At 40.5% G+C, this 24,755-nt stretch overlaps 1 protein-coding gene across 2 annotated transcripts in view; it reads left to right on the top strand.

The window, feature by feature from the left end:
- The window catches only part of SPSB4 (splA/ryanodine receptor domain and SOCS box containing 4), a 76,716-nt gene that overhangs the window by 15,351 nt on the left and 36,610 nt on the right, over window positions 1-24,755 (top strand). The window contains exons 2-3 of one of the 2 annotated variants that reach the window (XM_088061232.1): window positions 6,682-7,538; window positions 14,973-17,296. In XM_088061232.1, coding sequence (XP_087917358.1) covers window positions 6,845-7,538; window positions 14,973-14,992 — 714 coding nt within the window. In that variant the 5' untranslated portion in view covers window positions 6,682-6,844 and the 3' untranslated portion in view covers window positions 14,993-17,296. Of the gene's footprint in view, window positions 1-6,681; window positions 7,539-14,972; window positions 17,297-24,755 lie in introns of those variants that run through there. The other variant, XM_005527019.3, reaches the window with a different exon arrangement.

The raw sequence follows: 24,755 nt of genomic DNA, 5'->3' as shown, positions 1-24,755 counted from the left end.
TTCCCTCAGTCTGCTCAGGGATCATCTCTGGCACATTCCCTGGGATTTGCAACTGGCTAGACTGAGGAATGATGCTTTCAAGAAGTATTTCTCTCATTTATGGTTTTTTAACTCATTTCATTTTAAAGGCCAACTGGCTCTGCTACACATTACAGCAAAAGGAGCTGCAGTAAAAGAAAGGCAATGGGAATGTATTCAGCAACACTTTGAGGCCATCACTTAATGGATGTTCTGATTTTGAAACTGAAGCTGTAGGGCTATTGATCCTCTACAAAGCTGCAGAGGTAAAATGTAAAATGAATTGTCTGAAAAGAAAAGGGTTAGGCTGGTGAAAAGTAATAATGACTGGTGAAAAACCGCAATATCAAAATTTAATTATTCTTTTGGCTTTAAATCTCACATGTGTGACATCTATTGGTGTTACTTACTTGGTGAAGCATGGTGAGTAGAAATATTAAATGGCAAATGATCCTATAAAATGCAAAGTAGAGGTGAAAACATAATTTTCAGTTTAGTATTAAGCCTTTTTCATGTGTTAATTTGCTCTTTTAATATAACCCTGACACTTGAGTATTAAAAATGGTCACACCAGCTGTTTGGGAAAAACAGGAAAGTATTCACTGTGACAGAAGGGTGGCTGAAGGGTGAAAGATGAATGATTTTGGAGAGGAAGATGTAAGCAGAAGCTCATGCCTGTGCTGAATTCGGACATGAAGTTCAGCTGTGCCCCTTAGGGCAGCTTGAAGTGACTGTGGAAATTTGCTCCATGGTTTGTACTGCTGCCTAAATAGATGGTTCTGCCTTTGAGATTTTATTTTTTTTCCTCTCTCTTTCCTTTTGCCAGAGCAAGTATTAGCATAACTGTCTGATATTCTAGATCACAGGGCTTATTCATCTGAAAATAACCTGGAAAAATAAAACACTAAATTTTACTCACTTTAGTTTTCTGAGGCAGACCAATTTCAAGGCCATTTGAATGCAGGTGGCTGAAGACAAAAGGGGAGAATGACTAGGAAGGGGTGGTAGAAAGGCTGTAGCAGCTTGAACACCTGTACCCTTATTAATTGTGGGATCATATGGGTATTCCTGTTATGTACCCTGGAAAGAAAAGTGCTGTTTGTTTCCTTTCAGGAACTTCAGAACTGAAATATTGTTAGTTTTAAAAGTACTTGAATAGTAAAAAAAATAATTTTTGTTGTATTATGTTACTATATTTGTTTTTCAAATTGCATTGCTGTATTCTGAGAAGTGATTACACAGAAAAACTGTTTACAGATTTGAAGTATTTTCAGTTCATGTTTCTTCAGAATAGAAATGTCTTCATCTAAAACCAACTTTCAGCATGAAAGGGGAGAATTACAGAAACATATGCAGAGAGAGGAAGGCATAAAACCAAGCTAAAACCTCAAGTCAGCTCCATTCCAAAATACAGTAGATGGAAGTATTTAAAAATATACATTCCACTGTATTCATTACTGCTCAGGATTCTTTCTGCATTCTTCATCATATGACTAAACTGCTTTTAAGTCAGATGGTACAGATGGTATGGTATTTCAGATTATTCTAATTCCAAGCAGCTAAATGCACAGTCTTTCTTTAATAACAAGCTTTTCCTGAATTTTGAAACAATTACATTTTTGTAACATTACAAAACAAGTTACTCTTTATGGAGGAATGTAGTTGGGATTTTCAGGATTTGCATTCCTTTCAGGAATCGAAGAAGTCATGACTTACTGCTGCATTGTTCATCCCACATATTAAATGTCACTTGCTAAGTGTGCATGCAGCATCAGATTTTGTCTGTAGCACAGGATAGCTTAGAATAGCCAAGCAATTTTGTCTGGTTGCGTTGTTATTGCATATTCCCAGTTTGACAAAGGAGGCCAGCATTGTTGATTTATTGCCCATTTTGAGCAATGTTGGATACCAGGATCTATAGTTGAATCCAAGCTACCCAGTCTTTTTAAGTGCCAAAAATGTGCTTAATTCATTATCACCCTCAAAACAGTGTTGTCATGGTTATGTAGCTGTTTGCACACTGGGAACAAAGTTGATAGACGCTGGGCCTTGTGCCTTCACATTGTCTGGGCGGGGGTAAAAGTCCTTGTCCTTGAACATATAAAAACCCTTTTCATTGATTTGCCCAGCACGACATCTATCATGTGTTTTCCTTCTTCCTACTCCTTCTGTAGGGACTTGGGGACTGGAGTTACATACAGAGTGTTCAGACACTGTGTCTGTTCTGTTCAGGCATCTGGGGAAGGAGCAGTTTTGGTGCCCACAAAGGAGTGGCCTTGGTTCAGAACCTCCTGCTGCCTCTCTTGGCACTCAGGAGTCCTTGGTGACAAAGCCCACGTTGGCAGGGGAGGTGGCACTGAGGTCTTGCTACAGGAAGAAAAAAAAAGAATGAGGGCCAATAGCAGAAAGAGTGAGAAGTGCTCTGTAGACATTGGCAATGCTGTTGGATAGAGGCATCTCCTTCCCTGCTTTTTCTGATGGCCTCTTTCACTGGTCAGTGCCATTAGCAGGGACTCACCTTCTGCTTCTCACTCTTTGGGTAAGTGTTATTTTAGGGGGATTAACCTGAGGCTAAGTGTGTTCCTAATGTAGTTTTGAATTGAGTTTGTGTTATTTCTTATGCATGTTTGCCAAGCTTCCTGCATGTCTAGTTTGTGATCCAGCGGGAAATACAGCTATGAATGCTGAAAGCTGACTTTGCTGAAAGCGTGTTTCTTTTATCAGTTGTGTTCTACTGATGCCAGCATACCAAACTTAAGAAATGCACCCTATTTAATTACAGCAAAGTGATGTCCCAGCAAGCCTTTCTGTAGTTATTGGTGGTTTTATTGTGAATAATTTCCCAAAATATTTTAGCAGTCTGAATGAAGACGCTGCTAAGTGACACTGACACACTTTTCCAGTTTGGAGTTGTATTGTTCCTATACAGTACATTTACTCTAATCATTGTAGCCTGACAAAGCCCGGCATGAATCGGAAACTGACACAGAAATTACATAGACTGCAAAGCCTAACACTCTTCTCACACAGGGGTAAGTGGTGAAATTTAGTCTTAGTCACTAACCAGTGTAATGGAGAGGTCATATATTAAGCCAGTTTGAAATATTTTTTTGTTTTTTAACTCCTGTAGTGGTTTGAAATTACTGGAAGAGCAAAGATTTGGGAAAACCATCAAAGCAAAGCTATACAGTGGAAGTTAATGTTCTTTCTATTTCTGAATATTTATGTATCTGGCGAGAAGATTTAGGCAAGGAAATCTAAGTTTCTCTACCAGGTGAAAGATTGCAAAAAGAGCAGTCAAATGACACTGGTTTTGACAAGTTTTTATTAACTCAGGAGATGGTAAGAAGGTTTTATAACCAAGTATTTCTGTAAATGGGTTGAACACTAATGAGTCTGACAGGAATAATCTTTTGTCCCTAACCCACAGCTTTTGGGTAATGCTGTGTATTCATCCAGTGCTGCAGGCAGGAAGCCGGTCTGGGGTACCTTTGCCAGATGAATTGTCACTCCCCTTCCCTCTGTGGGAATGTGCACGACTTTCCCACAGCTGCTGCTGGGAGGAGAAGCTGCCTGCAGATCCCCATAGCAGTAGTGGGGAAAGCATATGAGTTTCTGGGGTTTCTGTGCTGCAAGTGTGTGACCTGTGGGAGCAGGAAGGATTTTGTTGGTGGAGACAGGCTGGGCCCTGTGAGCTGTGTCCCTCCAGCAGCAGCTCCTGAAAGGGTGGAGGGCAAAGTGGTCCTTCCCTGCTCTTCTATGCCTCAGCTGGGTCTCTGCCATCTGCTTGGTGTAAAAGGACAGGACACAGGCAAGGCAATAGATGATCTGGCCTTAGGAACACATTGCTTGTGCAAGCACCCAAGGGGACTGCCGTGAGCCCCAGGAGGGCTTTGTGGATGAGTTGTCTCCTGTGGAGCTCACATTGCTGCTGCCTGGGTTGGGAGGCAAGGCTGCTCCTCACATAAAGTCTTCAGTCAGCTGCTACTCAGCTCCAGCAACCAGAGCTGCCTAAATGAAAGATTTTTCCACTGTTCCATACTATGTCCATACAAAGCTATTTGGCAAAATATTCCATTATAAAATTAATTTAAATAATGTGTGATGAAATACCTACTATGGGAAGATACAGTTTCAAATCAAAGTACTTACTGAGGGCATCCCAGAGCGCAGGAATGGTTGTGTGTATATCAAGGTACTCATAATGATGCATTTTACTCCTCTGAATTACTGATCTATCTATTAGCAGCCCATTTGTTACAGTTTGGGGCACACAAGGAAGAATGTCTGTGGCTTGCCAAGCAAGTCAATTCAGTGCTTATAATTTCTTGGTGATTTGCCAGGCAAACATCTGTGCCAAGTTTAGTTTCTCATGTGATCAGGAAGTGATACAGCAGGATGCACTGAGGACTTCCCTGGCTGTCTCTCTTCAGCACCCTGACAGGAATGTGGCAATTGCCTTGTGCTTTAAAGTAGAAATTTTCAAAGGCATGTAGAGCTAAATCTCAAATCTAAATCACTGAAGTTCCCTTTGAAAGTCTGACGTTTTCCCTTTTCATTTCCTTTCAAGCTCAAATAATCACTGTTTAAAAGGAACTACTCAATCCTTGAGCATGTATCCTCCTGCTTACAACATTTACTCCTGTTGCCTCCCTGTGTGTGTGTATTAGTGTCACTATTTAATTTCTCCTGGGATTATAGGTGTGGAATAAAGTACTGAACTTGCTTTGCTGGGCCAAAGTGGCATAATAGCTTTGAAACAACCCATGAGTGCTTCTGTGCTACTGTAAATGGGAAGCATCAACTTAAATGTAATTGCTGTTTAAAGTTTTAGATTCCTCTTACGTGGTTTGGAAAGGAATAAGGGGGATCATTCAAGTTAACCTCAAATGGAGAGCTCCTGTGGATTGTGAGTCTTCCTGCAAATGTGATATGAGGGGGTTGGATACTTATGTATATTGTTTTGTTTTCAAACATTGAAAGTAGTTGCTATGAGTTGATTCTTTTACACTGACATGTGTGTATATGCCCTTGTGGGAATCAACCACTAGAAAATATTCTCCTGTAGTAACTTAACTCTCACGTGGTTTTGAAAAATCACCTTTGTACTTTTTTTTTTCATTTTTAAGAAGAATTTCATATAACATAGATGTGGTTTAATTTCTGTATTTAATACATGCAGAAAATACGTGTTATTTGCCATTGGAAATATTAAGAGGACTTCATTCACTTCTCAAACTCGGTTGGATGGTAAATTTTACAGGGTTTTTTCCCCTAAACTTCTTTTTGTTTCCTTTTATTGTGCATACATGTTTCTTATCTTCTTTCAGAAATTATCTTTGGAATGGGACCATGTGTTTGGAGTAGAAGTTCTTTAGAAGGAAGAACATTGGCTTGACTTAGCAAGTGAAATCTTGCAGGATGTTTTTTTGCAAGAACATTTCTGCCCATCTGCTGTTTATTCTGTATTTTATGACAACCAACTGCCACCTGGGCTCTTCAGCCTTTTGAGAGTGTGGAGATTTTTTGCTTCTTGAAGCATATCATCACTCTGTCAATAAATAAACAGAGTGGGTCTACTCTGCTATATTGGAGCATTCCTGGACTTGGCGCTGATTCTGCTGGAGGACAGAAGTGTGTCTGCTGCTGCAGATGCTCTGTTAGATCCCATGTCCATCACCTATTTGAGTTTATAGGACTTTGTCTTCATTTTTATTCCTTTAGTACTTTTAGAGGTTCTTGATTTATCTCTGCATTCTACCTGAGCTCTAAAATGTGAACAAATCTAACTTATCAAGGCTGCAGGGAAGCTTTTCCTGGTGCTCTTTTTGACCTGTTTGTCTGTGGAAGCAGAGAAATCATACATTTCAAAATCATGTATTCCCCATAATGTGTCTTACTGTGTTCCAGGTCAGCTGAATACTGAAATATAGGAGCTGTGGATTAATCTGTCCATTAACATCAGGAATAGCCTCAGTTGCAGTAGCTGCCCATTAAAAATGTCTGCCAAAGAACTAAAACTGCCATTCCTTCATTTGTCCTTCCATGCGTGGCTCCTTTTCCTGATTCCCTCCTTTTTTTTTATTCGCTCCTTTATAAAAGAAAACAAACAAAATATTGATGAATTTTTGTCCTTTTATTTAATGCCAGGGTAAGTTAAAAAGAAACACTTAAATTTTGCTGCCATTTGCTGTTGGCTGCATTTGTTCTAATGAGGGCAGAGAAGCTGAAGTCTGTCACCAGGGCTCAGGACAGAGCATGTCTGGAAATAAAAGATTCTGGCTGAGTCTGTGTCTGAGACTGAACCAAAAGCACAAGTGAAAGTGCAGCTACCACTGCACATAAAGTTTATCACTGTTGTTGGGGAACAGCATCTGCCTGCTTCACGCCTGCTGTGGACTTGGCCAGACAAAATAGGTGGAAGGGCAGAAGGTGGGGAATGTCTGCATCCTATCATGAATTGGAGGAAATGACTGTCTGTTCTCCGTGCACTGGTGGGTTCCACATCCTACTGGCAGCCCGGTTAGCGCTGCAGGACACTGCACAAGGAGGAGTGAATTTAGCTCTGGTGTTTAAAATAGCTCCCAGGGATGAGAAGAAAATATGCTGTGGGTTTTCTGTTGGCTTTCTTAAACTAACTGGAAACTTTCTGCTTTCTTTCAGGAGCATTTTTTACTCTGAAAACATTGCTGCTAAAAAACTCCAAACAGGAGGAGTAAATCCAGTCAGCTTGTCAGGTCACTGGCTCAGTGTAACGGTGCTTTCATGAGGTGACGTTGGGCCAAAGTCAACTTCTCTTTCTCCTTCGTAAACCTGCAGCCAAGCAATGGGCCAAAAAATCTCAGGGAGCATAAAGTCTGTGGATGTGAGGGAGCCCCCTTATAGACCTGTGAAACGAGAGCTGAGAGGCCCGGATTTCTGCAAGCCCGCACGCCTGGACATGCTGTTGGATATGCCCCCTGCCAAGCTGGAGGTCCAGTACAAACACGCTTGGAATAACGAAGATCGCTCATTAAATATATTTGTAAAGGAGGATGATAAACTGACTTTTCACAGACACCCGGTGGCCCAAAGCACAGATTGCATCCGGGGCAAGGTGGGCTACACGCGGGGCCTGCACGTGTGGCAGATCCACTGGCCCACGAGGCAGCGGGGGACTCACGCCGTGGTGGGCGTCTCCACGGCCGACGCGCCGCTGCACTCGGTGGGATACACGTCCTTGGTTGGTAGCAATAGTGAATCCTGGGGCTGGGATCTGGGGCGCAACAAACTCTACCACAACTGTAAAAACCAGCCTGGGGTCACGTACCCTGTCTTTTTGGAACCAGATGAGTCTTTTGTACTCCCAGACTCCTTGCTGGTGGTTTTGGATATGGATGAAGGGACGCTTAGCTTCATGGTCGATGGACAGTATCTTGGAGTGGCCTTCAGGGGACTAAAAGGGAAAAAACTTTACCCCATAGTCAGTGCAGTTTGGGGGCACTGTGAAATTACAATGAGATACATCAACGGACTTGACCGTAAGTGTTACCGCATTTCTTTATTGCCCTCTCAGTTTTTCTCATGTAGGGGTTTTTCTTTCTCCTTTTGCTATGGACAGTATGCTGGGGGCAGCAAGATGGTTCAACTGTGAGGAAACTGCCCCCCCATATTTACTGCCCACAATGAATATACCTCTGTTGTGTCTTGTAGTGATGGTATGGATTGTATCAAAATACTTTCCCTTTTGATAGGCAGAGTGACAAGAATTCTACGTCCAAAGAAACTGAGCAGGCTGAGAAAAAGATATTGAGAAACTTCCTGGGTATATTTAACAGTAAAACTCTTGTTTACTGGAGGATATGTTTTAAATCTGTGGTTTCCAAATAGGATTTGCGGATCCAGTAAAAATTTCCTGTAGTAGTGGAAACTCTTACATGGTGTGCATAAACATTCTTGAACACTGGCCAGACAACTTTCTTTCTGTAGCTGCCTTCTCAGGACCCTCAGAAGCAGCTGTGGATCCCCAAGAATCTGGAAACTCAGGTCAAATACTGCTTTCAGTTTTCCTGAAAGAGAGCTCTGTTCTTTAGTTCTTTTCAGGAGGTACTCTGTCAGGGTACTGTCCAGAAATCCAGGTTTTTGGATAAGCATTAACTGTTTTTGATCTAGCAGGGGATTATCTAATGAAATTGTTACATAACAAGAAGCAGCATGTTGCTGCTGTGACCTCCAAGCAGTGACCCAGCAGAAGGTGAGTTGCAGAAGTGGGTCCTGTCCAGTTCTCCATGCACAGGAAGGTGTGGGCTCTGCCAGGTCTGTGCCTAATTCACACACAGGAGCATGTACTGGCACAGAACTCCCTGAACTGAGCCAACTTGCAGGCAGAGCAAGCAGGCTACTGCCACACACAAAAACAGCAGCCAGAATTTCTCTCTGGATGATCTTTAGGCTACCCATTCCTTCATGGCAGGTAAATTTGAAGAATATACTTTGAATAAGACTTCTGTTTCCTTTGGGGATATAAAAAGAGATGTTAAAGGCAGGGGATCTGTTGCATGGCAGTGCTCAGTAACTGCTGACAGAGCCCAGGGAGCCTCGCTGGTGAGGGCCAGATCCTGCAAGAAGGGGAGCTACTGGCTGTCAGCTTCTCAGCTGCTGGAAGCTGGGGAATAAAAGAATGGATAAGGTAGCAAGTGGAACTTGGTTATTGTTCAAAGCTATATTATCTGAGGTGTATTAGGAGCTACAAATATAAATATATAGGAAAAGAAATAGATGACTGGGCAACATCTTCATGTTATTTTGGGCTCTTCAAATGGAACTTGGTCTTTTAAGAAGGCAATAAGAGCAAGTGTTCAACACCTGCTTTTCAATTGGTAATTTCTAGAAGAATTTACTGTTCTTTTCCATCAGGACAGAGTGGTCTAAATTTTTTTTCTGTCAAAAATTAATTCTCTGCTCATTAACCCTATATCTGATATACCAAGTAGAAATAAAATTAAGTATTTTGACCCTACTTAATATTACCGTTACAAAACATCTGTAATAAGCTCCGGGGGAAAGACTTTTTATCCACAGAAGCCCTGCAGGTTTTGCAGCTAAATGCTAAGCGGCAACTTCTCAAGTGCTTTCATACAGGGGAATATCCAAGGATCTTAAGTATTTTTCAGCTACTCAGTCATTGCAGAATGATGTGCTGACACTCTTTTTCTTGGCTTGTGGGGGAGAGAGACTTTTGCAAACTGAATATTTGTTTGTGAAAGCAGTTTTTATAATGCTGTGAATATCTGCCAAACTAAGCAAAGTACAGCTCAGCTTGGTCTATCACGTCCACACGCGGAATTGTTCTGCATTCCTTTTGTAGCTTTCACAGGGCTGCTCAAGGGACCTCTAGAAAGATGAAAATGCAGGAGGATGTGAATGAGTTTGGTAGAAATTATAAAATAAAGGGGACTAAGTGGAGAAGGATAGCTGTGGTCTCTGAGATGGAAGAGAGAAAAATTCCCATCTGGTTCTCATAGGATGATTTTGCTGGAAGAGGCAGGTTAGCTTCTTAAACTCTCCCTGAGAAAGTCAAAGTCTCTTTTTTTAAAAACATGTGAACCCGTAGATAAAAGTAAACTTGTGAGCTAAACTTTTATGTGGGCCTGAGTGTTAATCCGGTCACATGAAGAGGAAGTTTAAAGCCAATTTGCCGTGGGGCAGTTTGACATCCTGGAGTCACATCATTTGTTATCACTTATTCACTGATCCATTACTGTCCTGCAACAAAAACAGCATTCAAGAAACCAAATGAGCTTATTTAGCTGATGCTCCAAGGCAAACCCTGTCTCTTTACTGCTAAAGGTGCTTCTATCCAGCCAGCCCTTGTGCAACCGTGCAAGTTTGCCTGTGGCACTCTTCATGTTTGCTCTTATTGCACTTTTGATTACAGGTTTTTATAATGGCTTGTTCTTGTGAAAATCAGAGCAGGTATTGTAGAACAGTTGTATTCACAAATTTAAATACATTTGAGCATATATGTATATGGGGTGTTGTTACTGCTTGATTCCTCTCTAATCTTACCAGTTAGCTCTTTTTTTTTTCCCCTAATATTTTTTCCCCCCCCCTATTCCCTGGAAGTATCTCCTACTGCTGAGTGCAGCTTTTAGTAGCTCTGGCCATAGTAATTTAGCTGGTTTTGAAGCTGCTGTCAAACAGTGCCTCGTAACTTGCTATTCAGTGATTGATTGTTGCTGCTCAGAATGCAAACCACAGCTTGTGATGGTTGTTTGTGTGGTGTCCTACAGAGCAAATGGAGACCTCCACGGCAGGGATTTCTAGTGTTTTCAATACTTGCTGCTTAAATTGAAGACCTCTGAATACTTTAAAGGGCTGTGTATTTCAGTTGCTTGGCAAAGAGTGAAAGGCTTGCAGGAATGGAAGAGTGAAAGGCTCAGATGATGGGCCTCATGCAGCTGCAATGAACTTAAACATACGTCACAGATGATGCAGACTTCCAAGTGTGTTAATTACTGCAGAGATGGCAGATTCACAGGAGGATAAGGCTGCAGGTCAAAGATCAAGGACCTGTGTGCCCTCTGGACTCTAGATATTGCTCCTAGAATAATGCTGTAATTAAAATCAGTTGTACTTCTTCCAGCTGCATCTGATACCCACAGTATTCTGCTTCAGAAACTACTTTGAACATCACGTGATGATGATCTGTGACTTTTCACAAGACTTTTTTTTCCCTTTTTTTGAGAGAGAATTGGAGCTGCAAATGTTTTCAGGGTTTGGGAGGGAAGGCAGAGGGGCAGGACAGAGAGTGCTCATAAGAAGTACACCGAGTTCTCCCCCGCAAAAACTCCTTTGATCAAGTGCTATCAGTATTTACCACATTGATGTTTGCCCAGTTCCTAAGCTGGACAGAAGACAGAATTTTACATCAGCCTTCTGACTTACTGCCTATTGCAATAATTAGAAACTTCAAATAACATAAAAGCAGTAAATGTTACTTTTCAGATCAGGGTATGTGCTTGTTTACAAAAAGCTGCTCTATTTATATCTGGTGTCTGATGAAGAGTCCTGGAGACTATTTATAGACTGGAACAGAGAAATAGCAAAACACTCCTGTGTAAATGTACATTGCAGATCCTGACTGATCCATTAGTGTTTAAACAAAGCATTGGGAGGACAATCAATATAACAATGCTGTGATGGAAAACTTGGTCACTGAGTAGGTAAACTGAACTCATTGCATTTCTTGCACTAAACCTCCCATAGTCCTTACTCAATTCTGAAAACAATTGTTGAGTTCAGAAAGCTGGAAGCATTTATCTCAGAAGAGAAGACCTTACTTACAACTATAATTTATGGAAAACATTTGTTTGTACCCGTTTGTATTTTATCATACTTGCAGGATCTGGCCCTCACCAGCGAGGCTCCCTGGGCTCTGTCAGCAGTTACTGAGCACTGCCATGCAACAGATCCCCTGCCTTTAACGTCTCTCTTTACATCCCCAAAGGAAACAGAAGTCTTATTCAAAGTATATTCTTCAAATTTACCTACCATGAAGGAATGGGTGGCCTAAAGATCATCCAGAGAGAAATTCTGGCTGCTGTTTTTGTGTGTGGCAGTAGCCTGCTTGCTCTGCCTGCAAGTTGGCTCAGTTCAGGGAGTTCTGTGCCAGTACATGCTCCTGTGTGGAGGCCCAGGAACAGTAGATCATCTTCCTGGCTTGCATGGGGAAAGGATGCTGGTCCCTTTGGCTCCTGCCTCTCTTGGCTGCTGGGGCACTTGTAGCCCAGCAGGGTGGAGCTCGGAGTTGTTCTGTATCGAGGGAGGAGGGGGTTCAGTGCCCACCCTCTCTACTTGCTGCTTCAGCTGCAGAAGTTCTGGCATGTGTGGTCTGTTCAAACCTTTTACTCTCAGCTGTACAAAGATCACAGTGTAACCCCTGAAACTCTTTCAGACCTCAGGCTCTGTGTGTTTAGCATTTTGAATTAAGGGTGATGCTTCTAAGCTAAAATACCAATTTTGGAGCTATGCATAGCTTATTTCCTCTTTGCTGCTATTCTCATTTTATTTTGATTCACATTGGTCTGTGTCTAACATAACACAATTGCTAGTTATAAACATACTCTTCCCCTTGGAGGCTTTTTGCCATAAAAAAATCTAAGTCAAAATTGTGACATTATTCACTGCCAGGAGAAATCCATAATCTCTCATCAGACTCTGGGTTTCCCTCCCTAATGGGTTTCAATTTAAATTTTTTAATGGATTTGGTTTTTTGTTTATCTAAACTTGTTTTATGCTATTTATATAAAACATGACTCTGGAGGCTGCAGTGGAAATAATGCACTCTGAAAATCCAGTATTGCTAAACCTTAGGAAGGATTTTCCCTACAGACATGCAGTCAGAGGATGAAGCAGCAGCAATTAAGCAGCCAATGCTGTGAAGAAGCAATCTTCAACTTTTGAGATAATTTAACAGGAAACAGCATTTTCAGTGCCTGCTTCAGGAGTCAGATAGCTATTGTTAGGGGGCTTTTGTCTTCTAAATGTACTCCCCTTCCCTGGAATAAGTGTATTTTCTTGTCCTTTAATCGTAATTTATTGACACTTTCTAATTCTCAGCCTTTTTCCCAGCAGGTTGAAACCACTGTATTGTCACTAGAGTAGGCCACTCTGCTAAGTGGCTTTTCACCCCAGCCACCCCCTGCCCCTTCTTGGTGGTCTCTGCATTACATCTCTCTTCATTTATTCAGTCCCCATGTCTTCCCTTCCTCAGCTGAGTTTCTCTTCTGTTACCCCACACTAAGCAATAATAAATTCTTACCTACCCTGTTTTTTCTTTTTTCTTGTCCACAACTTCAGGTAGTGCATTTTTGTTACTGATAACTGTAGAAGATCAGATGCAGTGTCACTCTTCCAGAGAAGGACTTTTCACATTTAAATGTGTGACTTTAGCTGTAATGTTGAATGGGGTTTGTTTCATAGAACTTTTTCATGTTAAGACCTCCAGTGACAGAGCCTCCTCTGACAATCTAAGGCATAGATCAGTGTTACAGAGCAAGTTCCTTTGGTTTTGTTTTTTGGGAGGTTTTTTCGTGGGTTTGGTTTCTTTTCTTCCTTACAGTCCTGTCTAATTTGTCTATTAGCAAGGAATCCAGTTATCCTTGGCCTAGCACATAAGAAGGTGCTGAGATACTTTCTGTCAAGCTCAGTAGTTCTCAAGGCTAAGAACGTGCATCAGTAGTCCACAGCTGGGTTGTGGATTCTTTGCATCCTGACATACCAAGTGTTTTTTTTATTTCCCGCTCTGGTTTGTAAAGGTGCCATGGCAACTTCCAAATCTACAGTTTTAAGGAAAAAATGCTTGATAATGTGTTCTGATCATGTTTCCACTGATCTCCCATGTATCCTGTTTTTAAGAAATAAGAACCTTGAAGAGCAGTGACTACAACACTGTTCTCAAGATTGAAGTGAGCAAGTTACACTGTGAATATTGTACTTATTACACTAAAATAGCAATTTGATAGCCTTGCTTAATTCTTTTATTAATTTGCTCAAGCTAAGATGATGGAATTGCTCAGCAATGTGAATTCTCACAGGTTTGTACTAGAAGTGGGAATTTGTAAAGGACTTATTTTTTTATTTGCTCTATCTGTATTGTTTTTGGGAATTGTAGACTGTAAATCCAAGTTTCAAGGCAAACAGGGATGCTTCTGTCATTGAGTGAAATATTTCTTTTATTGCCAAAAACACATGTGCTTTTTTGACTGTTTTCATACATGTTTCCTCATAAGTTATATTTCTCCTTAAGATACTCCTTTGTCTCTCTAGCCGTGGAAGTTTCTACCCTTCTGTAAATACAAGCTCTTTTTGTAGATACCCTCTTTCTCCTAAGTGCAATATAGCTTCTCTACTAGAGAAGCAGTTAAACAACCTGATTTCTAGTTTGAGCTCAGAGAAAATTCCACTCTAAAAAAGAGTGTGTTTGTGGTGAGTGGCAGTTCTTATACCAGTCTTCATATTATGGCAGAATTCATATTTATGTGGTAAATTGACAGGCAATGGGCCTGAAAATGAGCATGTCCAGAGATGCTGCTGTGTTCTGCAGGTGGTTCTGCTGAAAGTAGTGCTGGTGTTCCCTGTGTAGAGGAGAATAAAGCTGCCCTAGCAGTAACACTGTGTGAAAATTATGCTGAGGCTGTAAAGTCAAGTACTTGGAAGCTGGCAAATGGCAGAATGGGATTTGGTTTTTTGCTGCTGTAGTTCTGAGCTGGGCAGCCTTATCCCAGTTTCTTGAGGTAGTTTTTCACTCTGCTCAAAGATGGTAGATTCAGCTGCAAGTCATCCTTTTGTACTCACTTTTTCCTTGACTCTTTTCCCCCAGTTCTGTGTGTCCATGCGTTGGTGTATTATTCTGTAGGTTTCCCCTGACAGCCAGCGTGGAAACCCCCAGAGCTTGACAGTCCCTGTGTTCTCAGGCTCAGGTTTGTGTTGCCCTTTGAAGGTAACAGCAGAAAAGCCCTGCTAGCAGGACAGCCCTGGATCAAAGCTCTCCCTCATCTGCTTTGATTTGGCAATATACCTTCAGTCTTTCACTTTAAACTGTTTTGGATTGGGACTGATGATCAAATCTGTCTTCCAGTCTGTTATCAAACCTGATTTTTGCTGAAAACCCTCCAATACTACAAGTGTGAGATGGGGGCATTTGTCTTCAGTGCTGGAACTCACTCAGGGCTGAGGCAGAGGAGATGCTAGAAGTTATTGGCAGAATTGGACTTCATGTACAAGTACTGAGAGGATGTTTTCAGTTGATTAAATGTCAGTTGGTGATGAAATACAGAAGATAAAATGATGACACTACAAAGAGAACTTCTGTCGGTAATTTCCAGTGTAACCTCAGATCAGTTAGTCAAACCTATACCATCTGTATTTTCCATGGTCATGCTTAAGACAACACAAATTTCATCTTCATACAGGTATGAAACTTCTATCATGAACAGCAGTATAAGATATATCCCTGCCTTCTGTGGACATTCCTTTCTGAAAGTAATGGACTTCCGGACGTGGGATGTCTTTGGGCTAGGTTGATTTCCCCTTTTTTCCTTTTTTTTTTTTTTTTTTTAAGAGAAGGTTCACATTAGCTCTGTCTCTACCAATTTCTTATCACTGGTTGGCTAAAAAAATTGCCTTATTCCAGAAAAGTGATTTACATGAAACCAGAAGGTATTATGAGCAAAGTAGATAACATTAAAAAAGGATAACTTTTGTTTGAGAGTTATATTTCTCACAACAGGCACTTTAATTTTTACAGCATGCTGTTCCCCCATTGGAAATGGCAATTCCAATTTTCATGTGTTGATTCAGACATGACATTTAAAGCCATGGTGCTTCTGCTTTTCAATAAAAAGTAACTAGAAAAGTTAATAATATTATTGTGTGTGCCACATGTCTGTATGTCTGTTCACTGTGTAACTGCATGGGCCACAAAGCTTTGAGACAGCATCTTGAAGCTGAAAAAAAAAATCTGCTTCCTCCTCTCTCTGGTTTCAGCAAGCTTGACAGCTACAGTTTATCTGGGCAAGACAAAGTGATTCATTTCTTTTAGATCCTGGTGCATTCCCTCATTTCTTATAGTGTTTACCTTTCATATTTTGGCATTCTCTTAAGCACAGAGCCTGTAATTGCTCTCAAAAATGCATTACTCTGTCCATCAAAACAAAACAATGTGCCCTGTTCACATCTTCAAAACTGAAATGCTTTATGCTTCTGAAAACACCTAATTTTCAAGTGATTTGTATTATGTAAAATAAAATATTTTGAAGAGGCTTTAAAAAAGTATTTCTGAAAGGGAAAATAATTTTTAAAGGCTTCGGAATTTGGTTTGTTTAGAACCTGGTGTTCAAACAACCATAACCAGGCAGCGTGTTTGGGGTTTGCATACTGTCAGCGACTGCTTCTCTTCCAGCCTTGCTTAGTGAGCTTTTCTATTCTTTGCAGTATTAACTGCCACCCTGATGAACTAGCTCATTCACTTAAAACTTTGTAATATCTTGACACTGGTGATGCCAAAGGCTCCCACTTCTCATGAAACAAGTGATGCTGGGGTGAGTGACTTGGGTTAGGTTGGTGTGGAATGTGTGCCTTGGCTCCAGAAGAAATACCAGTTAATTTCTTGGTTCATACTGAGTTTCACTGCACTGGAAGGCCTCCTCATCACGTGTGTGGACTCACTCTATCTTTGTTGTTTTAACTACAGCAGTTGCTTTAATGTGCTGTGTTGTAGCCATGACTCCAGCCCTGCTGCATGCATGCTTGCCATATGTGTAAACAGTGGTATGACCTGCTGGCCTCTGCCTGTATAAACAAATGAAGGCCAAAGTTCAGAGAGATCAGAGGGGAAACTTTAAACATCCTGCAAAATCTGCAGTCCATTAAGTGTACGTTAGTATTTGGTTACAGCCAATCCTTTTGTACTTTTGAGTAATTTGTTCATGGCATGTTTGGGAAAGGAGGGATGGCTTCACCTGGGGCTTGGGCTTACACTGACAAACCAGCTTCAGTGGTATTTTCTTGACTTGGGAAGGGAATGCTCACGGGTGCTTCACTTTTCATTTAGATTGAGATTTGAAAGTTCAAGTTGTGAGGACATTGGCCAAAGGGCCGTAGTGTGCAAAGAATGAATGATATGAGAGACCTGTGACACACAGGCAACAGAATGAAGTGTGTGGCAAAGACAGGGGGAAAGCAAGAAGTAAAGGAGAAGTGCCAGCAAGGTCTAGAATGATATACTTGAAGGAGCAAATGTGAAGAAGCTTGAAAAGAAGAGAGAAGGCACACAAGTCTGGAAAGAGGGTTAAAAAGGAAAAGAAAAAAGATGCTGAGATTTTGACAGGAAATAAGCCTTGATGTAGTAAGCCAAGTAGCACATGGAAAATAAAGGTCAGGGCTGTCCAAGCTCCTGAATGGCCAGACATCCCTCCTGTACTTTCTTTACTTTCATCACCAGTTTTTCTGGCAGGAGCTCTGGTTCCAACCCCCAGCTGTATGGTGTTAAGCACAGCCATGCTGAGCTTTCCTGCTTGTTTTTGTAAAGCAGTCTAAGAGCCTGTGTAAGTCAAATAAACTGACAGACATTCCCTGTGTTTTTAGTATGAAATTTGTAGGCATCACTGTGCTGCTATTGGCACCTCTCAGGATGTTTTATCATTCATGACTTCACAACTGGAGTTTTCAATTTGAGTAGAAATTTGAGTGAATTGTTAATATTTCTGGATCTGAGATGCTAAATTAACCCTGCATATTTTTGAGTGACTTATTCCTAATTTCTGATGGACTTTTACAAATTTTTGAATTTTTTTTTCCCTCAGTTTTCTGAACTTACTGTAAATTTAAATCTGTTACTTCTGTGTAATAGATCTTGTGTCCTCTAAAATAATTTGCTAAACTTCCAGGTACAGCTGATCATCAGGAAGATGATCAAGGTATTTTGTAATTTCATTTCAAGAATAAAGCAGAACCTAAAAAATCTGTGATGCAAATGTTTTCAGAATCCTGCATGTAACTTGATCTACTTGCAATACTGGAGCTCCAGCCTTTTAGCATCATCCCCAGCAGCATTTCTGATACGATACTTTGATAACATTTCTCAAATGCAGCTCTGTTAAATGGGCAGCAGCAGCAGCTTCCCAAGAGAGCAATTTTTTCCCTAAATCAGTTATGCAGAGGAAGTTCCAGGCTTCCTCTGGCCCATTTTTTCCAAACACCTTTAATACATAATTCATACATAGTCTATAATCTTAAAATGTTCATGAAAATGTTTGCCCTTAAAATAGGACAGGGGGCAAGAACAAGCCAGGATGGTTTGGACTCGGTACCAAAGGAGGTGATGCTTTCAGCAGTTTCCCTGGCCACAGAGCAACAGTTCTGTACTTCTGCTTCTCCTTACCCACGTGCTGCTGTGGCTCTTGATGTCTCAGCTCCTGGCTGGGCTGCATGTGAGGTGCTGCACACATGAGCTCTGCAGAGAATGAGCTGCAGGAGGAAATGGCCAGGAATTGACTACTTCCAGAAAAAGGAGTTTGGGGAGGGGTATCTGGCAGTGCTTGGCTGCTGTCATTAGAGGTTGTCTATTAGGGGGGGAAGCAGACCATCCTTCCATGCTGCTCTCCAATAGGAGCCCTTACACGGTTGTGGTGGATGGGTTTCTCAGCACCCCACAGTAAAGTCCTGGTCAACGAATCTCACAGCTCCAAGGAACTTCTCATCAAGCTCGTCAGCTGGAATCACCATCTGCTTTCTGTTCCTCAGATTATTCTGCTGATAGAAACTTCCTTAAAATGGCAATACTGAGAAACATTTTGTGTGTGAAATGTGAACATAAAATCTAAGGGTCACTTATAACCATGGTACACTAAATCATTTATTCCCCTTTATTGTGAATTACTGTAATTTTGGTTTAACAGAAATTCACTCTGAGTTACTCATTTGCTTTATAAGACATTTTAACTAATTGTTGCAGTAGGCTTCTTAAGTTAAATAGGAAAAGGGTTTGGTTTTCTAGGTAGAAAATAACATTTAATAGAGTTACTTGTTTTCCCTTCACTGACAATTCCTTGCAATAACAAATGGCATTGTTTGCTATTTTTCTCTGTTGTATTATGTTTAGCTACCCTTATAAGCAGGATAAGCTGTAGACCCAAAACCGTATCAGTTTTAGCATCTTCTCATTTTGTTCTCAGTGCACAATTGCCTTTGCAGTGGTGATTTTTAAAAAAAAGAGATTAGGCTTTTAAACTAGAGCTTTTGGCTAACTCTGCAGTATTAGTTTATGAAGTCCTGCATTAAAGGAGGTGTTTGGTAGGAGCTGCTCTTGGAGCAGGTGAAAAAGAAAATCCATTGTTCTCTCTACTTGGGAAGTTGCTCAGTACTAAGAAAAGAAGAAAACCACATTTATATAACCAATACAAGGACACAGGACACGCATTAAATGTAAAAAAACTTTGTTTTTCAGGCTTTTAGGATTAAGATTTTGAGCCAAAAAGGCAGATGGTAAATCCATTTCCCAATGCTAATCTGACAGTAATGTTCTGATCCTCTGTGGAGCTCAGTAATGCTGTGTGCTTCTTTGAAATCCACTGGCTGCTGGGAAATGGTGTCTCCTTGTCCAAGAAAGTCTTCTCTGCTTTAGCTGGAGAGGAAGAAGTGTCTCCTTTGAGTGAGCAGGTGGGCAATACTGTTTTTCTAGTTTCTCTGCAGGAAATATGATAAAATTGTTTTTCAGGAGTTGGGGTAGAAGAGTGCTTTGGTGTCCTTCTCTGAGTGTACAGCTGTAAACTGTCTTTTACTCATTCTTTCCCTTCTTTAATCTGCAAATGATACTGTCTCTATTCAAACATATTTGAAAAATGGGCTCTGTGCAGTTGATTCTGCCAGTTATTTTGCAAAAACAGTATTTTAAAATAGTCTTTTGAGATAAAATGTGAGAAATTACCTTTGAAGAAATTGGGGTAAACCAAGTGACATATAAATGCAATTGTGCAAAGCTGTCTAGATGTGTCTTGAACACAACTAGATTTTACTAGATTGTAGAGTTACTTGAACTCTACAGTTCTTAAATTTTGAAAAAAGAGCTATTTCCTTTGACTGTCAGGAAGTCATAGAAACTATAGAGATAGATATAGATATATCTGTGTGTGTGTGTGTATAATTCTTAAGCATTTTAGGGCCTTTCTTGAAATTCTCATAGAACACATTCAGCTATTTTTGGAAAAGTGAAAGCAAACCCTTTATTAAACACGGAATTGTGTGGTGCAGACAGCAGTCTCCAAAGATGTTACTACTCTTTTTGCCAGGTAATTGTAGCAGGGAATTCTGTGCCTCCTGGGGCACTTCTGCCAGCAGTCTCCAGTCCTTCCCAACCTCAAAGGGAAAACAATGAGCAGTAAATTATTTCTGTTTTTAATTAGGCTGACAAGGATTCGTTCCCTTAAATATGTTAGGAGACAGTCATTAAGTGTAGTGTCCCTGGAGTAATTTCCTGCCCGAGTCCCAGGATTTGCTGGTGTGCAGCATCTCTTTTGGCTTGCTTTGGTGGTGACTCTGCAGCTCTTACCTGGATTTTTGTGTTCAGGCTACAGCAATTCCCACATCTCTCCTGTTGACACCTCAGACCTACTTGAGTGGTGCTTTTTGATCGATCTAGATGTTCCAGTTGAGAAAACACGTATATTTCCAATTATCTTGTCAACATTTTGTACAATAGAGTCCATTACAGAGGGCACCTCATCTAATTTGTGCTTCTCATTGATCCAGGCTGGAGATCTAATGTTCAGATAAAGTTAAACAAGAATTTTGGCATTTTGATATTAGAAACTGTAAGAAAGGATAGGATGATTAGACAGGTGACTATATTTGATGATTATTTCATGGAAGGGAGTGTAATGCTTTTTAGTTGTCTGAAGGTAGGGGAGTAAAGGCAGTCCAATAGGTTCTGCAATTTCAGATACTTCAGAGAACCTGATGAAAGAATCCCTTCTGAAAAACTTGGTGAAGTTGAGCAGTTTTTTTGGGAGCCTTTTTTAAAAACAGGCAAGAAAAGATGGAAGCAAATGGTCAAGTTCTAAGTTGGGAGGAGAATATTAGTATGATCTCTGCTGGGACCTACTCTGCTCAGTACAGTAACAGTGAATTGGAAAATAAGGTGAAGTAATTTAGACAAAATCTTTCAAGGCAGATAAATCTAAATAGGACTCTGAGCAGAGTCTTGTAGTAATTAACTTGACAATAAAAAAGTAGGTGAAGTTTGGTGATGTTATGTGCCCAGTAATGTGTAACAGGATGGGGTGAGGGGAGCAAATCTGCTTCTGTGTGGTGTGTGAGGAGTTCTGTGCAGGATGAAGTGTCACCACCTGGAAAGAGATCCTGAAGACATTGTGTGTCATATGATGAAAATGTCACTAAAGAGTGACCCACAGGGTGAATGGGATGTTGTGAATCGGGACAGAGCAGGGAACTGGTGATGTTACTGTGACCAGTTTGTGTCTTGATTACTGCGTGCTCTTGTTGTCCATAGCTGCCCTCTCCTACCACTTCTCCCCAGATGTTAAAACATGTAAATAAATACTAAACTAAATAGATACTAAAAATTAATAGGCTGAATAGGAAAAAAAGTATGGCTTCTGCACAAGGAAAAAATAAATAAACCTAGATCTGACCAATAGTCCACCTACATCTGTATCCATTCCACAACAGCAACTCTTACTGGCTGGCTAAGGGGCAGTGTGGGAACTGGGTAAGCTTAGAGAGAGAGTGAGCTCTTTATTTCCCTGATTCCTCTGAAGCCTTATTTCATCTGGGTGATCCCTTAGCCTCCAATCATCTGGATTTCATACTTTACCAGATGGATATGTGTTTAGTAACCCTTAGTTGTTACTTTCCTAAATGCTCTGGTCTTCTTCTGTGGAGCTGTGTAAGCTTTTTTGCATCCAGAGCACGTTGTGGCAGCTTACATATGTGTTATGTGACAAAACACCTCTCTTGATTTGTTTTGGCTTAACTTTTCAGCCTGAAAAAGAAATAACTACAGAGAATATTAAAAAAATGTCTGTGCGTTCATAAATGGCACAGAAAACGTTGACTGTGGAAGGTTCTGTGTCAAAATCTGATGACGGAGGTGTTCCAGTGAAATACCAGGTGGCTTGTTTAAAAAAAAAATAAAAATTATACGTTGAAAAAATTAGTCCTGTAAATTATTGCAGTGAGATTATGTGAAAATCAAAAGCTTAAATGGGTTTGAAAAGGAATGAAATATATTCATAAGGGATCTACTGATATTAGTAGGACATGCAGTATAGTTACATCCTTCAGCACCAGAAATGTAATAAAATTAGAAACAAAAGAGCACCAAACAAACTCTGATAAAATTATCTGCTCATAAAAAAATAGTTGAAATTGTATATGGTGCTCCCTCATGTATTAAAATAAATACAACATTTAGCTATATGTTTTTTGAACCACCAAAAGGTAACAGAAGTGAATCCATGATATGCACATTCAGTGATCTGTGACAGGAGATACAGGATAATGTGATATTTAGTAAAATGTTAAGTATTTCTGAAGATCACTAAAGCTGCTACAGGAGCTGCAGCAGGGATTACAGGTTTGTCTGGTCATGTAAGGTGAATTTCATTTCTACTTCACCTCTGTGAATAAGATGAAAACTAAATGTGGAAATACTATTGCTAGAATTATTTGATATTCTGTTTGTCACATATGTTTTCCATTACCAAGTAAATGTTTAAAATAGTTCCAGGAGTCTGAAAACAAGTTTTTGTCAGACACAGTTTATAAAATAGTTTCAACCACTTAAAATGGAAACAGCTTAAAATGGATTATTGTAGGTAAGCCTAAAAACTGCCTTCAATAAAGATTAGACCATGGAAGAATTCCCGCTGTTGCTTGGTAGTGAAGTTAATTCTGTCTTTTTTCTTGAGCTGAATATGGACATCTGTTCATATTTAGGTAACCTTTAAACCTAAAAGGAAGCTGTGTATGTTGTTTGCAGGTATCCTTATGGCTGCTTACCAGCTGTTCATTCAGAACTGGTCATCACAAACTCACTGTAAATGTAAAACCTCCCCGGTGAAGAGTGCACGCAGATCCCTTGCCTTCTCTCTCACTGCAGAAAGTAGATGCAGCCTCACCTGTGAAGAGGGAAAATGTTCTGTTTAGAATGAAATGCCTTATTAAGCCTGAGCTAAAATTCAGCTGTTAATTCAAACCCAGTACCAGTGCTTCAGCATAGCAAGGGAAGCAAATGCAGCCTCCTGACTAATTTTAGTTCAACTTCATTAGACACAACTTTATAAGAGTTATGTTGGCACTGGTCAAATAACTGGTACTGTATCTGAAATAGGAGTTGTATTCAAAAAACAGGGAAAAATGGCTATTGCTAAAATTGCTGATAGGTATCCTTGAAATGGCTCAAGGTGAGTTTTCTCTGACTTAGGGCAAATCTGCCCTTTCTGGTCTGCTTACTTACACTGTGTGTATGTGGATTGGTTCCTTTTAAAGATGGTGTATTTGTATCTATCCAAAACTTTTGGTGACACAACTCTGCCCTGCCTTGTTTCTGGAGACTAGTGTTCCATGATATATCCTTAAAGTATCGTTCAGCATGGGACAAAAGCTGCCTTTTGCCTCATGTCCTTGCAATGCTGCCAGTTTAAGCCTTGGTCTAAGTTGGCTTTCTGTGGAACATAATTGCTGCTGAATCTGAGGGCAAGCAGTGAAGCATCAGAACACCCTTCTGGCAAGTCAGTGAGGTTACTGTGACTGTTGGAAATCCTCACCTACCAAAGTATTGCTGACAATTACATCACTAAAATAGCGTCCCAGTGGTGGTGTCTATTAGCAGCATTTTGCTATCTAAAAAAGGTGGATTATTTAAAAAAAAAAAACAAACATTTATTTTTAACTTAAATCTTTTTTGAAACTGAGAAGTTTATTGGAAAAGGTACTGAGTTTTTAGGAAAATTAGTTATGGATACCTTGGATCCCTGAACCAGCTGGGAGTAGTTAATTTGCAGATTGCCTTATCTGCCAGTAGCCTTAATCTATTTGACATCCATTGATCCAGTCTATTAAAGAAGGTCACTTTCTTGTTACTGCCTGAATTGGAGCTTAAGATTCCAAACTGCCCAGCTTTGGCAAGGTCTTTCATTAGGTAACGAAGTCTTCTCCCAGCTCAGAATGACACCACCAACCCTTGCCTTGTTTCTTCCAGGTTTTATCCTTCAGTAGCACCAGATGTTCTACAAGCTTATGTTTTCAGCAAACCTCCTGGGCCTGTTTATTGTCAGACTGTTGCACTGCAGTGTCAGGGAGGTCAGCAGTTGACCTATTTAAAAAAAAAGTAGTTGATTTCAGAGGAAAATCAAATGCCTGAAGTGACATGTGAAAGCAGTGTGCATTTTTAATGTTTAATTCTGTGTGAGAGAGTGAGTGAATGAGAGGATGTTTCATTGGCACCTAGTGATAAGTTCTTGAAATTAAAAAAATATATAATCAAACAGTGGGATTTAATTAATTGGGCAGGAGCAATTGCAGCAGCTTCTACAGGACAGTTTAAAACCGTCCCGTTTAGGGGTTTTATTTGGTTGGTTAAATTCGCTTTCCACGAGGAGGTTGTGTGTTCCTGAGATAGGGGTGCAGGGATCAGCCCTCTGCTGCTCCTGTGCTGCTGCAGCCCTGGCACTGGGCCAGCCTGGGTAAGAACTGGTGAGAACTGGAGCAGCTCCTCTGGCCTCCTGACCAGTTTCCTCCTTGCTGAGGTTTGCAAGATGTCCTGCAGGCCACTATGGCAAGGCAAATTCACCTTGGGGCTGGTTCACTCTTCTGGCTTCTCCATTCTTTGGTTAAGCCCATAGTTTCAGCATTAAAATCTCTTTTGGAGCTGAGTGCGTATCCTAAAGGAGTTACCTAGGCTCTGTATCTTTTCAACTTTTTTTTCTTTTTTTTTTTTTTTTTTGTCTCTCTAAAATCCCCATTTTTTCCAAGTGTTGTTTGTTACACCCTGTAACTTGACAGTGTGGTCTGTGTAATCCTCCTCTACACTCCCTGCTGCTGTTTTTTTGAGTGAAAGTGACCTCTTCAAAGACAATAATGTAACAGTGCTGTGATGATGTCAGGGCTTTGAAACACTTCATGTTCTTTCTTGACTTTAAGGTCCTAATGAAGTGCCAAAAATACCCTGGAAGGGA

Source organism: Pseudopodoces humilis, chromosome 11 (genome assembly GCF_049639895.1).
Source record: "Pseudopodoces humilis isolate 2021_Gansu_Grassland_sample_001 chromosome 11, ASM4963989v1, whole genome shotgun sequence".
Lineage (NCBI taxonomy): Eukaryota > Metazoa > Chordata > Aves > Passeriformes > Paridae > Pseudopodoces > Pseudopodoces humilis.
This window is presented reverse-complemented; position numbering and strand designations above follow the sequence as displayed.